The sequence below is a fragment of the Lissotriton helveticus genome, chromosome 10 (genome assembly GCF_964261635.1).
Source record: "Lissotriton helveticus chromosome 10, aLisHel1.1, whole genome shotgun sequence".
Lineage (NCBI taxonomy): Eukaryota > Metazoa > Chordata > Amphibia > Caudata > Salamandridae > Lissotriton > Lissotriton helveticus.
Window position 1 is genome coordinate 91846563 of NC_136071.1, and position 16242 is coordinate 91862804.

At 45.6% G+C, this 16242-nt stretch overlaps 1 protein-coding gene across 1 annotated transcript; it reads left to right on the plus strand.

Moving 5' to 3' along the window:
- Positions 1-2955: 2955 nt before the first annotated feature.
- PGP (phosphoglycolate phosphatase) lies at positions 2956-15987 on the plus strand. The gene is made up of 2 exons (XM_078664835.1): positions 2956-4250; positions 8432-15987. The coding sequence occupies exons 1-2, from the start codon at positions 3653-3655 to the stop codon at positions 8755-8757; spliced, it is 924 nt and encodes a 307-aa protein (XP_078520961.1). The 5' UTR covers positions 2956-3652; the 3' UTR covers positions 8758-15987.
- Positions 15988-16242: the final 255 nt, after the last annotated feature.

The following is a 16242-nucleotide window of genomic DNA, read 5'->3' on the forward strand; positions in this document are numbered from 1 at the left end:
GTTAGCTGGAAGGTGTCAATCACTGGTGCAGGTCCTGCTAAAAATGCTTTACCACACACTCAATGACTCCAACTCCAGGATGCAGGAACATAGCAGCGGTGCTGTTGCCGACATCAGTCGCTGTGTGTTGCTCTCTGGCTAGAGATGTCACTCAAGGGGTTGATCACCCGATTGCCAAGCCTTGGCTGTGGCAAATGTCGGTTACTCTGGCGACTGGAGGTTGACAGGAGTGGAGTAGCAGCTTGAAACATGGTGAAAGCTTAGATACCACCCTGGGCTTGCAGGCCACTGCTTCTCTTCAGGCTCACACTCAAGAGGCCCAGCGGGTCACAATTCTTGTCACGCAGCATATCAATTTTCCCATAGCTTGCAGGAGACTGGTACTACCAATCCAAGGGAGTCTACTTCGGTTTCAGGGATCCACTGGAGTCTCCCTTGCTGGGAGCAATGAGCTTTTGTCACGGACACACTTTGAACACACAGTTCCAGTACATTGTCTCTTCAGGCACTTAAGTGTCCACTCTGCGCTGTGGCAGAGCCCAAATTCCTGTTGTCGGTGACAGTGTCTTCTTTGTGCCTCGTTTTAGATTTAAAGTTAGAACTGAGGTTCTGGTGCCGGTGGGGCCCCTTAAATATTAGTTTTGGGGGTGTGAAGGGCGTGAAGGACAGTGGTCAATGTGCTACTGGACCCTGCGGCTAACCCATCCCTGAGGTGACAACATCCTGTGAGTTTTGTCACTTTTCCACCAAGAGTCCTCTAATTTAGGATCTTCCGACATGGAAGAACCCTTCCTTGGCTGTACAGTCCTTCTAGTCTACCCTAAAGGTGTAGTTAGCCTTTTGGAGGTGTATGCCTCCTGAATAACTCATTTTCCCACCTGTCAGGCTAGACAGGGCGGTATGGGCTTTGTCCTGTAGTGGGGGACATCAAGGGCGGTAAAAGCTTTTAAGGTTCACCACCTAGATGACTGTAAACACTAGCCATCCTGGGAGGGAGAAGATGTGACCTTGTTCCTGCCCAGGCCTTTGTTTCTGTCCTGGGGAAGTGCTAGCAAATCCCACCAGGAGGGCAGGAGGGCAGACTCTTGTCTTGCCAGCTAACTGCACGGGGAAGTCCACCTAGGCATCGGGGCACTGTATCCTAGGGGGCACCCGCTCAGGGCGGCATCCCTGTGCATGCCAACTCACCCTCGACACGAGAATCGTGTTGGGGATTAAAAAGCACAGTGTTTAACACCAAACATGACATAATTCAATTGTTCCATAATAGAGCTGGCTATCTCGAGGTTTCTCGGTAGCCAGCCCATGTTACTCTATGGCCCCAGTAACTTACAGTAAAACCTTGCTTTACAGGGTTACTGTAGGGCTGTGTTACTCATAGTATGGCCTGGAGACACCAGCGGCCCATCAGGCCTTCCTTGGCGCCCCGCGGACCTTGCAGGTAATGTACTAATGGCCCCCTAGCTTTTCACGATTTCACCACAAAATTAGGACGTGCAGTTTTGAAACCGTCAAGCCTTCCCAAGGCTGGACGTTTTCAAAATTGCACCCAATATTACGAGTGACAGAAGAGAGTGGAGAGATAGAGAGAAAGGTCTCAGTCTCTCTCTCTCTCTCTCTCACAGTCTCTCTGTGTCTCTCTCTCATAGTCTCTCTCGCTGTCTCTCTCTCTCTCACACACAGTCTCTCTCTCTGTCTCTCTCAAGGTCTCTCTTCCTCGCTCTCTCTCTTAGTCTGTCTCTCTCTCACACACAGTCTCTCTCTCACAGTCTCTCTCTCACGCAGTCTCTCTCACTCTTTCAGTCTCTCTCACAGTCTCTCTGTCTCGATCTCTTTCTCCCAGTCTCTCTCTCTCTCATAGTCTTTCTTTCAGTCTCTTTCTCACATAGTCTCTCTGTCTCACTTTTTCACACAGTCTCTCTCTCACAGTCTCTCTCGTCTCTCTCACACAGTCTCTCTGTTTCTCTCACAGTCTCTCTCTCTGTCTTTCTCTCACAGTCTCTCTCTCTCTCTCTCTCTCTCTGTCTTTCTCAGTCTCTCTCTCTCTCACGCAGTTTCTGTCTCACTCTCTCACAGTCTCTCACTCTTTCACACGGTCTCTCTCTCTCCCAGTCTCTCTCTCTCTCTCTCTCTCTCACACGGTCTCTCTCTCTCCCAGTCTCTCTCTCTCTCTCTCACACACACACAGTCTCTCTCTCTTTCACAGTCTCTCTCGCTGTCTCTCTGTCTTTCTCTCACAAAGTCTTTCTCTGTCTCTCTCTCTCTCCCTCACAGTCTCTCTCACAGTCTCTCTCATGCAGTGTCTCTCACACACACAGTCTCTCTGTCTCACTCAGTCTCTCTCTCTCTCTCACACAGTCTCCCTGTCTCTCTCACATTCTCTGTCTCTCTCACATTCTCTCTCTCAGGCTCTCTCGCTCTCTCTCTCTCTCCATGTCTCTCTCTCACTCACACAGTCTCTCGCTCACATTCTCTCTCTCCCATCGTCTTTGAGTCTCGAGCAAAGACAGCCGAGCCGAGAAGTCATAGCTTCTATCTCGTGACTCGTCTGCATTCTTCGGCGCGCTTTAAAATCAATCTCCAAGCCGCCCTGGGTGGAACAAGGGCGGGGCTGGTCGGTGCTGCTGGCTCTGTACTTTTCCACATTCAAAATGCAACAAGCCTGTTACCCTGGCCAGCCACTCCTCTGGTGCACCCGCGGGGACCTGGAGAATGAGGTAATAGTGCGCAGAGGGAGAGCAGGCAGGAAGAAAGAGGTCTCGCTGTAAAATGCAACGGAACGTAATTCCAGAGATCCCCCCTTCTAAACTCCCAGGTTTCCCTGGCCCAACCATGCGTGAGCAGTTTATCCAGTCCGGGGTTTTTGTTTCGTATTCTAGGATTTGTCATCCTGACTTTCTATGGGGATAATCGGGACTACAAATCCCACAATGCAAACTGAAGCCCGGGCTGTTCACTCGCGAGCCTGTAAAACTTGAGCGCTCTCGCTGCAACATCACTCCTCGATCTCTGCGGTCGGTGCAGCTCCAGCTGCCCGGTGCATTTGCAGCGGGTGTGAAATGCTGCGCTGGCACTTTAAGCAGCACCGTTCACGCTTTGACAGTGAAAGCAGAAAAGGTCAGCAAGCCGGTGCTAGTGAACCTGCTTGCAGGCAGTCATCGCCAATCACGACCTTCATCTTGGCCAACCGACCAATCACAGGAGACCTTCGCAGCAAGCTAGGTTGCACAAAACTGTCGCAGCAGAAGCGCCTGTCATTTATGGTCGGGATTGGAGTGTGGGTGGCAGCGCCAGCACAAGGGGGTAGTAGGGACTTTTTCCCATTTATGCAAAATTTACTTTTTTTTGTGAAACTTAAGACAGGTTTCAATTGAATGTTTTTATAGAGAGGGGTAAGTGATCTGGCTTGCGCGGTGCAGTTGATACATTTTCCAAATAGTAAAACGAGGAAAGACTCTGAGGAACCAAAAACCCCGAGTTCTAATCTTGGCTTCCTCATTAGACCAAGTTCTGTGATCCTGGTCAAATACTTTTTATTTTCTTGTACATCCGGCCCCTTTGCTACCAAAATTACTAGCGCCAAGAAACGGTTAAATGCTGTTTTGTAGCGCTACAATACGAACTTAGTACAGTTTTCCCGACACCCCCGATCATGTCCTCTTCCAAGTGCCTGCGGCTGGCAGGGGCAGAGGCCAAAAAATTCCTGTCGGACACTGTGGAGACAGTGCTGTTTGACTGCGACGGGGTCATCTGGCGCGGGGACCAGGTGGTCCCGGGGGCCCCCGAGGTCATCAATGGCCTGAAGAAGGCAGGCAAGCAGGTCTTTTTCATCACCAACAACAGCACCAAGACCCGGCAGATGTACGCCGAGAAGCTGGCCAGGATGGGCTTCAGCGTCCGCAAGGAAGAGGTCTTCGGCACCGCCTTCTGCACGGCGGTCTACCTGCGCAAGATCACACAGCTGGAGGGCAAGGTGTACCTGATCGGTGGCAAAGCTCTCAGCCAGGAGTTCGAAGCCCAGGGCATCCCCTACCTGGGGCCTGGACCGGACCCTGTCAGTGGCGGTATGGGCGACTGGGCTGGGGTCAGCCGCGACCCCGAGGTGAGAGCCGTGGTGGTGGGCTTCGACGAGCACTTCAGCTACATGAAACTGACCAAGGCGCTGGCCTACCTGATGGACCCCACCTGCCTCTTCCTGGCCACCAACACAGACACCCGGCTCCCACTGGAAGGAGGGAGAGCCATACCAGGTAAGGACAGGGTCTGGGAAGGTTTGCCAGAACTCCCCAGGTGTGTTCATGCAGGTAAATGGAATCGGACTACAACTCCCAGAATGCACTGTTTAGTTAAAGAAAATCTCACCTGGAAAAGTAGTGTTTTTTGCCACTCGCAGTGCCTGGCAACTCTAGGTTTAAGAGCAGGACTGAGCGATAGTGATTATAACAGTTAGCTAGCAATGTTTTTATGAACTAATCAGTCAAGGTTTTGAACTCACTACACTCATTTTATTGAAAGGAGGTCAGCGGCTGAGTGGCCAGCGGCGGTATAATTTGCCCAGTCTTCATTTTACATCGAGCTGTCTATAGTGCATACTATTCCCACTGAGCTAAACTGTCTTTTTTGTCTCTGACACCCTGTTTGAATTACCTAGAGTTCTTTTCCCCCAAAGGTTTGTAATTGCGGTTCTCCTATTACCTTGACTAGAGGATCTGGATTTCATTAAAGACACGGAGGCTCACATTATGCATAGACTTTTAATGCAGTCTCTAAGCAGCTGCATACATCATAGTTAAAAGGCTCCATAAAAGAACATTCAGAATGATTAGAACATTGGAATGTTGGGAGCTCCATTAAAAACAATGGAGTAGCCTAAGCTTATAATGGCTGGTATAAGCCTGGAGCTCCAACATTCCAATGTTTCTTTGTTTACAGCTCTGGCTGTGAACAAAGGCTTCAGGGGGAGGGGATTCCAATCCCCTCACGCTCCCATAAGGCTTTTTTTTGTTTGTTAGAACATTCTGCCCTCTAGTGGCAGAATGTTCTAATAGCCTATAGCCCTTCGTAGCTGGGCTATACCAGCTATTAAAGTCCCTCTCCCTTGTTAAAGGCCCGAGCCGAACGCTGGAGAGGGCCTTTAATAGCCGGTATAGCCCTCTACGGCGGGCTATAATAAAGGGCATGAGCCAGCAAGAGTCTGCCTCTTTTAAATGCGGCTCTGAGCAGATAAGTTGTCTTGTTTTCTTACATTATCTATGTCTTTTACTGGCAAAATTTGAAGGTTTGAGCTATTTGGTTTTGGTTTGTAATCCAGCACTTTAGTCCGATTGGCTCTGGGCAAGTAAACAAAGCATATGCCTTTTTATAGTGAAAATCCCAGGGTAGTGAACAAAGTGAAGTGGGTGCCCAGGAGATGTACAGCTGTCTTTAAGTCACACATATGACTTTGAGGCAGTCATATTTTATTCCAACATCCCTAAATGTGGCAAGACTGAAGGCTGCAACTTAAAATGGTAAACAAATTACTTCCTTAACTTGGGGATATCTAACTGAGGCGCACTTGTACGGGAACCCCACAAACACATTGATAGGGTTTCTGGGGAGAGATATGTGCAGAATTCTGAAGTCATCCTGTGTCAGGTGTAAAATGTGGTCAGTCTTGCTCTTAATTTTAAAAAAAAAAGGGCAATTCAAAAACCCCTTGTGAGCTAGGGTATCCAACACCAGAACGACAAACTGTAGACAAGGGCATCATTTAAGCCCAGGTACACTATATGAAATTATATTTAGGATGCTCAATTAGTAACATCTAGAAACAAAATAAGTAATTCACAAGTGGGAATAAAGCTAGTGGAAAAAAAATCAAATATAAGACCGCACACCAATAGATTACATCATAAAGAAAGCTATATTTATATATCAAACAGTAGCGGTTTGTGATGCAATAATATCAGTGTATAAACTGACAATGCGCTATACAAGTTGTATTCTATATTACATGATTTGTCAATGAGAACGCGGTTGCGTTCCTATCCAATATCGCTGTCATATTTGTGTGTGGTACTCACTACACGAGGACTAGAAAATAGGGATAATAACTCAAGATGTGTTTGTTTATACGTATTACCCTCTAGGGCTTGGGCCAGCTAGTCCCATCCTAGTTCAAAAAATATTTTCTTTGCCTTTAAAAAAGGGAAGGAAAACGGAATACCCCTGAATTTATGAAAGAGGCGAGAAAAAGTAAGGCAGAATAAAAGAGAACATTATAACCCAATTTGGGAATCCCTCAGGGGTGTAAATACTGTCCTTACCCACTCAATGAGTGGCATGCTTCATCATAGGGCCGCAGCGCCTCCCTGGAGCAGACCAACATCCAGAGAGGAGCGCTGGAAAAAAAGAATATAGAAAAGAAAGAAATCTTAGATTAGGGCTCCCTCACGCAGAGACTAGCATTTGCAATGCAATAGGTCTCGCATTTACGAGAGTTTGAGCTATTGGCATTGTAAATGACAATACCTTTTATTTATGTGTTGTTTCTAAAACAGATAAATACAAGGCATTGTCATTTACAATGCCAATAGCTCAAACTCTCGCAAATGCGAGACCTATTGCATTGCAAATGCAAAAAACAGCACTATCAACACAGCATCCCTCAGGCCTAAGTAAATGAAAATAGAAATTCTGAGTAGACAGAACGTCTGCGGCGCCCCACATGACCTAAAGAAAAACATCATTGAATACATACTGTTTACCAAGTCGTTGGCGCCCTAAAACATGGCGTGAATGCATATTTGCCACCTCTTGTCATGCCAGGCAGCTCCAATCCCTCACTTTGCAGACAGCAGCCCTTGCAGCGTGTAATAATCAGTCAGCAACAGGTCAGTGGCTGCTCATCCACTATCACTTGAGGCCCCCCACCCCCGGTCATAGCTTTCATAGGACTGCTCCTGGCCAACAAGGGTAAAATACTCCCCATTCTGTTAGCTAGTTTAACCCCTTGGCTACGGCGGCAATTCCGCCGCAGCGCTAGGGGGGAGGGGGGGGGGGCGCGGCGCTCACATGCTTGTGACGGAATCGCTCCGTCACGAGCCTCGGGTGGGCTGTGCTTGTGACGGAGCGGTTCTGTCACGGCCCCGCCCGCTCAATAGAACACGCCGCGCAGGCCGTGACGGAACCGCTTTGTCACCAGCACAGCCCACCCGAGGCTCGTGACGGAGTGGTTCCTTCACGAGCATGGGAGGGGTTAACTATGTCCTAAGGCAACAGGCTCTTTTGGGGGTAATTTAGAGCTCTGGCCTACAGTAGCTGGATTACCCAACTGGATTTGTATTTGTATTCAGACCCTGACCCTGGAGGGAGAGCCCATTCAACCCTAGGTCTCTCAGACGGTGGGATTGAACTCAAAGCACATTTTAGAATCTCTTCCTGGACTGTCGCGGGGAAGGGGGCAACATTCTGTTTGCATTCCAGGTAAAAGGATGCATACCTCCCCCCCCAAAGCCACAGAGGAGGGTGCAGGGAGCGGGGGACATTGGGGGGAGGGTGGCAATTGTGGGTTGGCTCAGGTACTACTCGCTTGCTTCATCACTCAGCCTCCTTATTTGGTTTTAATCAGGGAATTCAGTACATCACCTATTTACATTGCAAAACAGTCAAGTACCAGAATACTCACATGGACACATTGGGGTTATCCAGAGCCACAAGGCACGGAACAGGACAAATCGTTCACTTTGATGCGAAGCGCAAAAATGGAGAGTGCGATAGGGACCCATCTCGGGACCTGCTTTTTAGTTGTTTATAGCCAACGATGACGCTGCCTATATTTAAACGGAGACATGCATGCGACTTCCCTCATCACCAGCACCCGGTCTGGCCGGGTGCAGTAGCCGTTTCAAGTCTCCTGATAAAGTAATACCCTTGTGTCAATGAGTTTTGTAACCCTGGTATCTGAGCTTTAGATTGTTTCTATTGTGACTGATTTGTGATTGTGTTTTTTTCTTTTATTATTTTTTCACTAGTAATTCTATTTTGGTTGATTTATCCAGGTGAATTTCACTCCTTCATAAAGATTCACTTTTTTAATATAAGGCCGAGCAATATCTTTTAACATATGATATATATTTTTAGCTTCAACCACAATTATTTATTGGAATTGGCAATGATTTCTTCAATTGTTAGTTTTTCATTTGTTTACAGTAGGGTTACCTTGGTTTATGACACGTATGGCATTTTTGCTGAATTTGTCTTATCTTTGGTGTTTCTCACTGGATCACACACCTTTAAAACGGCGGAGTTTCCAATTTTCTTCATTATAGACTGCTATTGTCAAACCACTTCTAACACAGAGGAGATTGAATCGTGGTTATAATGGAAATGAGGATTAGAGGCTCGAGATTCTTTGTGTTGTACCTCATGCTTGTTCATTCTGTTTCAGGCACTGGATGTCTGGTAAGAGCCGTGGAGACAGCAGCTCACCGCCAGGCCCAGATCATTGGCAAGCCCACCCGCTTCATCCTGGACTGTGTGGCCAGCGAATACACCATCAACCCGGCTCGAACAGTCATGGTCGGAGACCGGCTCGACACCGACATCCTCATGGGCACCAACTGTGGCCTCCGAACCATCCTGACCCTGACGGGGTTCTCCACTCTGGAGGATGCGCAGGCCCACCAGAGCAGCGGATGCCCCTCCAGTCAAGGCATGGTCCCAGATTACTACGTGGACAGCATAGCTGACCTGCTACCGGCTCTCCAGGGCTGAGAGAAAGAAGATTAAAGCTGTGGGAATGCTTGCACTGGATTCTCAACCAGTGTCAAAGAATATTGTTTGACATCAGAATATTTCCTCAAGGAGCAATGCCTGGAGACAGGGTATCTCAACACTGTAATGTATGACCCCATTTCCCTTAAGTAACCCAAATTAGACAGTGTTGTGAATGTGACCATGTTACCTCCATTTTCAACATGAATAATCTGGTTAGAACTTTTCAAATTATTTGCACTGAGTCCATAAGAAGACCTTGTTGCCCCCTTTTGCTGCCCGGTTGAGAAATAGGCCTATGGGTTTGAGAAACAGGATACCACCAAGTCACCATAATTTCCTCGAGAGTGTTAAAGAACTTTCATCTGCGAGTTCAGAGGTCACACGTCAATGTTATGTAACTTGGGTCCACAGACCTGCTGCTCCTATATCGTACACCATCTCCTGTTTACTGAAGCAATGCACAGACTGTCTGGATGCAACAAGCCAATGCACTAGGCTTTCAATTTTTCACGGTGCCGGGCTTTTTCGGTACTCGTCCTCCAGCTTCTTGGGCTAATGGTCTCCCTTCCCTTCACTCTGGGACTCAGAATGAACAGATTGTTACCCTGGTGGAGGAAAAGCGAACTCCCTTCAAGCCCCATGATTCTGGGCGTGACACAGCATCACATTCAAGGAGATCAGAAGCTAGAAGAGTTCATCCGTAGTAGGGCATTTGGTTCAAGTTTACCCATGTGACGACAGAAGTAGCCAAGGCAGAAGGGACATCAATGGAGGCGTTCTATATGCTGATCTGCTTATGTTAAAGGAAATAGAGGCGGTACCCCACAGTTAGATAAAACAGTCTTGCTCTTTAGAGAATGTCTAGAGATTGCATGCAGTGGATGCCTCTGTTCTTTGCTAGTGCGACAACCTCCCTCTCTCCATGTCAGTGCGGACACTTTTTTAAGTCCCGGACTGTTGAGTGACAGCCTAAATTATTCTGAGTGTAGTAGTCTTATTTTTCTTCCATTGAACTCATTAAAAAAATAATTTGTAGGTGTACAGTTTAGGACTAGAGACAGTGTCTGTCTATAGTGACCTGGAGTGAGGTGGTCGCCCTATCTGGCGCAAACCAGGGTTCTACGTCTCACTGCAGAATAACTGTGGTCTGGCTAAACCTATTCTGTCTAAGACCATGAACCAAGTGGCAGCAAGGCCCTGACATTCTCACTCATCTGTATACCAGTAGGGGTGTTTAAAAGATGCTGTCTGACACTAGCACTGTACGCATGAGATCTAAAGAGCCTCTTCAAAGATGTAGATTTTTGTCTAGCAGATCATATTCAATGGTAGCAGTACACACGTGTGACTGAAAGACCCTGTCTGACTAGTGATACAGGTGGACAGGAGCATTCAGCCACACATCTACACAACCACACACAGCATAGTTTTCAATACCCTGATCAATCGCAGCACTATAGAGGTGTGTCTAATCGATCTTCTTTAAAAATATATAGCACTACAAAGAGTTGTGATAACAGGCCCTGTTTGACTAGAGCAGGGTTCTCCAATGTCAGTCCTGGAGAGCCAGATCCATGCCAGATTTTTTGCTCAACTACATTTATCTAAATGTGGATATCTTAAAAAATCTGGCATGGATCCGGCCCTCTAGGGCTGACATTGGAGAACCGTGGACTAGTTAAAGAAGGACCAAAGCTACATGGTAGAGTGCTAAAAGCTGTTGTTTGAATGCAGCACTACACTGATTTAACTAAAGGATCCTTTCTGATAAAGGTGCGACTGAAAGATCTTGTCCGAATATAGAACTATAGGGATGTGCTTAAAAGACCGTGTATGACTGTAGCCCCCATGAAGGTGTGGCGACCAATACCTGTGGCTCTAAGGAAGTGGGTTACAAGCAACGGACTGTTGCATCACGTAGGCGTTTCTTAAAGATGCTGTGTGGCTGGCAGTGTAGATGGTTTGATGGTGTCTCAGAGTGCCAGAGAGATGTGGCTGGAGTCACAATGTCACACTGTCTCTCTCAAGAGATGTGAATAAAAGATCTTGGCTGATGCTGCATTTTGGCTGGTATGGTTACGTCGGACTGTAGAACCTACAGAGGTGTGCCTAGAATCCTCTTGTCAATCAGCGTAGCTATAGTGGTGTTTGACAGATCCTGTCTGACTATAACCGTACGGAAGTGTTGGTGATAGGTCACTGGTTGACTGCAGAATCACTTAGGTGTGGCTGGAAGGGCCACATTCATGAGTAGGTTTGCAGATGTGTGGCTGGAATGGTAATATTCAACTTTAGAACCGCAATTGTATGTCATATGGAGACTAACCCTAGTTTAGGACCTTTGCGTTGTTACTGGAGGAATGCAGGCCGGTCCACCCTCGCTTTCAGGGTTCATGGAAAGAGAAGTCTTCCAGCATTTAATTATTAACGTGGCGCACTTTCATCAAGAGAGGGCTGCAGTCGACACACTGGAACCCCTGGACTACTTTGCTATATTACAAATTCAAACCAGTTGCATCAATGGACATAAATGTCACATTCTCTTTGTTTGTTGGGGTCACTCTAATATCTGCTTTTCCTTTCTGTCTCTTTAAGAAAGGGAAAATCAAAAAAATGTAGAAACCTCACACATTATACGTTTGTGTGTTTCGAGGGGGGGGCATGTCAGTCCTGCTACATTATGCAGTTTGGGGTTTTACATTACCTTTTCAATCACAGTCCTGTTTGGTCTCCTTTGCATCCTCCAAAATAAGGTAATTACCTTTTTTTCTGCAGTGCCCTAACCTCAGCATATTACTTTTGCATTGCTTTCAAGTAGATTGTTTACAGGTACAGCGTTAGTGTGGTTTTGTTTGTCCTAGATGTGGCATGGTTTTTCGCAGCTCTTTCACTGTGTAGCGCAGGAAGAAAGTTTGTTGGGGACGGATTAGAAAGTGGTTACCAATTGCTTGTGAGCTCCAGGTCTCCCATTCAGGTCTTCATATGCGTGCCACCTTGTGCCAGGGAAACCATTCTGGGGTGGGCACATCCTTTGTTGAAGGAGCCTATGTTCTAAAATCTCATGTCCTAGAGCAGAATCTTTGTTTGCTACCAAAGTGATCTTGACTTCTTCTGAGGAGACATTTATGCCTGATGAGTGGTCGGTCCTCCAGTCATGGGCATGAGGCTTTCGTCCGCTTATTTGGGGCTTTCATTGAAATCAGCAAAATTCTATTCTCTGAGATGGGTCCTTCATTCTGCAACATGAAGCCTACACTCCAAGGGACACAATGCTCTTTCCTAGAGATGGCACTTTCTTTCAATTAGATTTGCCTTCATTCCAAGTGATGTAGTCTTTCCTTCTTGGGACAGATCTTTTGCTACCCGAGACAGAGCCATTGCTCTCTCTGACGCACGCTATGGTCCGTCAGTGTGCAATGGCAGCAGCTATGGTTTGCTGAGACATACACTCTCGCTCTCCGAGCCACAGCCTTCCATGAGCTGAGGCAGAATCTTCCATTTCCGAGACAGAGCCTTCAATTGCTGGAATGGAGTCTTGGTTCTCAGAGATGGAGTATTTGTTTCCCCTAAGATTGAGTCTTCATTCCCTGCAATCAAGTGTACAAACGTTTCTTAAGCCATAACACATTTCTTGGCATCTTCAATTATACACGGATTCAGGGCCAGATGTATGACTGTTTTTTGCAGCCGCAAATGGGAAACCGGCCCGTTTACAATGGCAAAATAGGTCTGCCCTATTTACAAACCATATTTTGCTAGTCGGTAACCTATTACCAACTTGCAAAATAGAGTTTGCGACTCTCTATTAGGAAGGCGCGGGCCAAGGGCGTCACTTCCTAATAGCGACTCGGGCTTCAATGACGGATTGTTTTTTGGCTGCAAAACACTCACAGTTTACCACCCATTTTAAATGGGTGGCAAGCCACTCGCAAACAGGAAGAGGTCCCAAGGGGTCCCCTTCCCCCTTTGTGACTGGCAGTGAAAATATTTTTTAATAGCAGGCAGTGGTCCGTAGGACCGCTGCCTACTCTTAAAAAATTAAACCTTAACTTTAAATTTTTCTTTTTTATATGCATCCGGTTTTCCTTTTTGGAAAACGGGCTGCATTTAAAAAACAAAAAAAAGAGACTGCTTTATTTAAAAAGCAGTCACAGACATGATGGCCTGCTGCCCCCAGCATACCAACATACCTGGGAGTGCTAGCCATTCCCAAGGGAGATGCAAATTGCATCTGCCTTATGAATATTACTAAGGCAGGCAATTTGCGACCCTCATTAGGAAGCGCACACCGTGTCAGAGACACTGTTGTAAATTTTAATTTGCGAGTCACAAATTGTGAGCCGCAAAACTACACAATTTGCGACTCGCAAATTAGAAGGGTCGTACATCTGGCCCTCTGTGTACTGTAGGCAAAGATGTAGTTAGCATGGCAGGAGTGGAGAAAGGAAACTTTAAAATTCCTTTGTACTCTTCGGCAGGCGAGTGCTTTGCTGCATTGGCAGGATTACTTGTGGGCACATGTTGTGGCAGCTCGTGCGTTTTTGTGTAAATTCTGTGAGTAAAATTGGACAAAACTTGTAGCGTTTTCATCCTCGGTGACTGTTTCAGAAAATTAAGTTTATTGGTACATTTGGAAGTGCATTAAGCCCATAATATTATTCCAACTTCGGTAGGATTTAAATACTTAAAAAAGAGAAAACAAAACATTTCCTGCAGCTAACAGGTTCTAATGCAGTTTGCAAAATGTTTCTATTTGTGACCCAGGGCTTCTGGAAGAATGCACTAGGAGGCTCATGCAGGAAAATTATATTGGCAGCAAGATTATACACCTTGCAATTTGTGTGCAGTTGCACCATTACCCATGCATTTTGGCAGGACTAAAATTGCCCTACACTTCTGTCTTGTTAGAGGGCACGATAGATGTTACCCTAGACCCCAATGACAATCAGCAAATAAATGCCTTTCCCCGAACGTGCACACCGACAGCAGTATTTATTAATGGTTGGTTTCTAAAGATATCCGAGACAATGGGACTCAGGAGAATAGCGTTGCCCTTGATAGATACTTCGAAATTGAAGACATTTCAGCCATAAAGTGATCTTCCACTGGAACCACAACCACTGTCTAAAGCTTTTTGCTCTCCCAGGTAAGTACTCAGCCCATTATCATATCCTTGGAGAAGCTCCTAAAGACGCACCTCATACCTACATCTGAATTAACTTATTCCTCCGAAGTGCGTAGATCCGCCCTTTATACCTTATGTGACTCTCTTGCTTGGCTGTTCCACAATCTGTTCAAATAGTTTTTGTACTTTGTTCTAGTTCCTTGACAAATGCACTAATACTGCTTGGTGAAGTTCCACTAGTTGTCTATGAGGGTTAGTTTAGCACGGTTCTAGGACTGCTCACCACAGAGATCTCTCGGAGGCATGCAACTGGTGGGTACTCTACAGTGCAATCCTCAGCCCTGGCCTTTAAATTTACCACAGCACTCCTATTATTTTTTTTTGTTCCACCTCCCATGAATTTGTTTTTGTATTTAATTCAATTTCTATTGTATCTTCTGCTACCTTTCCCTGACACTTTCCTGTTGTTTCAACAACAGCGGATAGCCCAATCAGAGTTGATGGGGGTGGGCGCGCAGTCCTTCAGACGGGCCTCAACCTGGAAATTAAGCTGTGGTTTGCTTCTGTGGCCTGCCTCCATGTTGCAGCTCTTCTCATGTCCCATTTCGTTTCCTACTTTTTTTTTGTTTTTAATTGGTTCATTTATGTTTAGAACTAAGTAAGGCTCAAATTACCACGATGCACCGTACTGTAGATGGTTCTGTTTTTTAGGAAAACATAATAGATAACCTATGATCTACTAAACCACACCGAAAGCTCCAAGGTTTAAATATTACCAAAACTTTTATAGAGATTATTAAACTGTTTACATGGTTTCTTTGTATAGTTTACATTGGTGGTGCTTGTTGCAAAGTTGTACGTACAGTGTGGTATTGTTTGCACATGGAGAAGTGTGTCCAGATTTTGAGTCAGAAAGTACAAGATGCTCTGCAAATGGGTGTTATTTTAAAGATTTTAAGGATTGACTTTTGTTTGGTTTTACTACAGAAAAAAGTCTATGTTCTTGGGCAATCCGTGTACTCGCCCTATACCTTCACCCCGGTCAAACGCTTGCCGAAAACATAGCAAAAGCATGGTTATTAAGGTTGACAAAGAATACATTAAGCATACATATGTTTTGTACATAAACAAAAAAAAACAGGGTACTTCCTTGGACATACAAACAATGGCCTACCTACTAATGGTGAGTATTTCACTAATCAGCCAGCCGTGCCAATCTCTGGCAGGCCACCCGCTGACCAAAGGCCTTTTAGAAATGCACGTCTTGCATTCAGTACATCCTACGTAAAAGAGCTCAAGTTCATTCTGCAACCATGGCAGATTTCTACGCTGTAACTGTTAATTAATTTTTCTTAAAATATTTTAATGGGTACATTGTGCACCAGTGTTGTAAGATCGACTGCTATGGATGAGATGTATTGAAATGGAACACAACAACAGCACATCCTCAATCGTACTTCGAAGAGAGGCCTAGTTGGCCAAAGACACTGCGAAGTTTAATAATTGTGTAACATTAGTTTTATTTAAGATAGCATGTACTCAGTAAGTCTCATGAGTGATCTTTACAAAGAACATTTGTGTAGCAGATGGAAAAGTTAAAAGATAAACTGCTTTACACAGAATGGTAGACCAGTCGGGTTCAGTTGAGAATAATACAGAAAACAAGATCTGTTGGGGACAGTATTAGACGGCGCACTTTAAAATTATTGATTTTTTTACAAATTGCAGCAACTTATTTTCATAAGTTTGAAGTATCAGCACAGAGCCATGGAAGGTAATTTCCCAGAATCTCACGTTGTTTTGGTCCCGAATCAGGATTAAAACTCAGGTCCCATCAGGAGTTCTAGGTCCGCAACTAATCACTTGGCCACACCGCTTCCTTTTAGTAATACTACAAGTGTAGACAAATGTATACTTGTTATGTTTGCAAAAGGCCCTCTCTCTATTAGTTTGTCCATCTGGCTGCTTGGAAAGTTTTTTTAGAAAACTCAGTGTTTTTGTGCTGTTTTAAAAACTCTTTGATTGTGTAATTTCTTCCAATTACAATAATTCTTAAAAATCGGATTAAATAAAGTGCAAATTCCTGCAGTGGTTCCCTGCCACACACGCTTTCAAGCTGTTCCTTTTCCACAGTGTGGTCTCAAACGTCCAAGCATCTATCCATTGCTCATGTTGTATAGGGCAGCATCAAAGAATGGTGTCAAGGCACGCCTAATTTAACAAGAAAATATCACCTATACTAGAAGTACTCTACTACGCGTGCCCCCCAGTGTAGAGGCAGTCAGCCTGGCATAGACAATGTCCGCAAGTGAATGTTCACTTGTATACTGGGTGCACAGCTAGTTATTTTAAATTCA

What these genes read in the sequence shown, in the direction of transcription:
- PGP (XM_078664835.1), top strand. Translation starts at nt 3,653, where the DNA reads ATGTCCTCTTCCAAGTGCCTGCGGCTGGCAGGGGCAGAGGCCAAAAAA. An exon ending in AGGAGGGAGAGCCATACCAG is followed by an intron (nt 4,251 to 8,431) that starts GTAAGGACAGGG and finishes ATTCTGTTTCAG; the next exon opens with GCACTGGATGTCTGGTAAGA.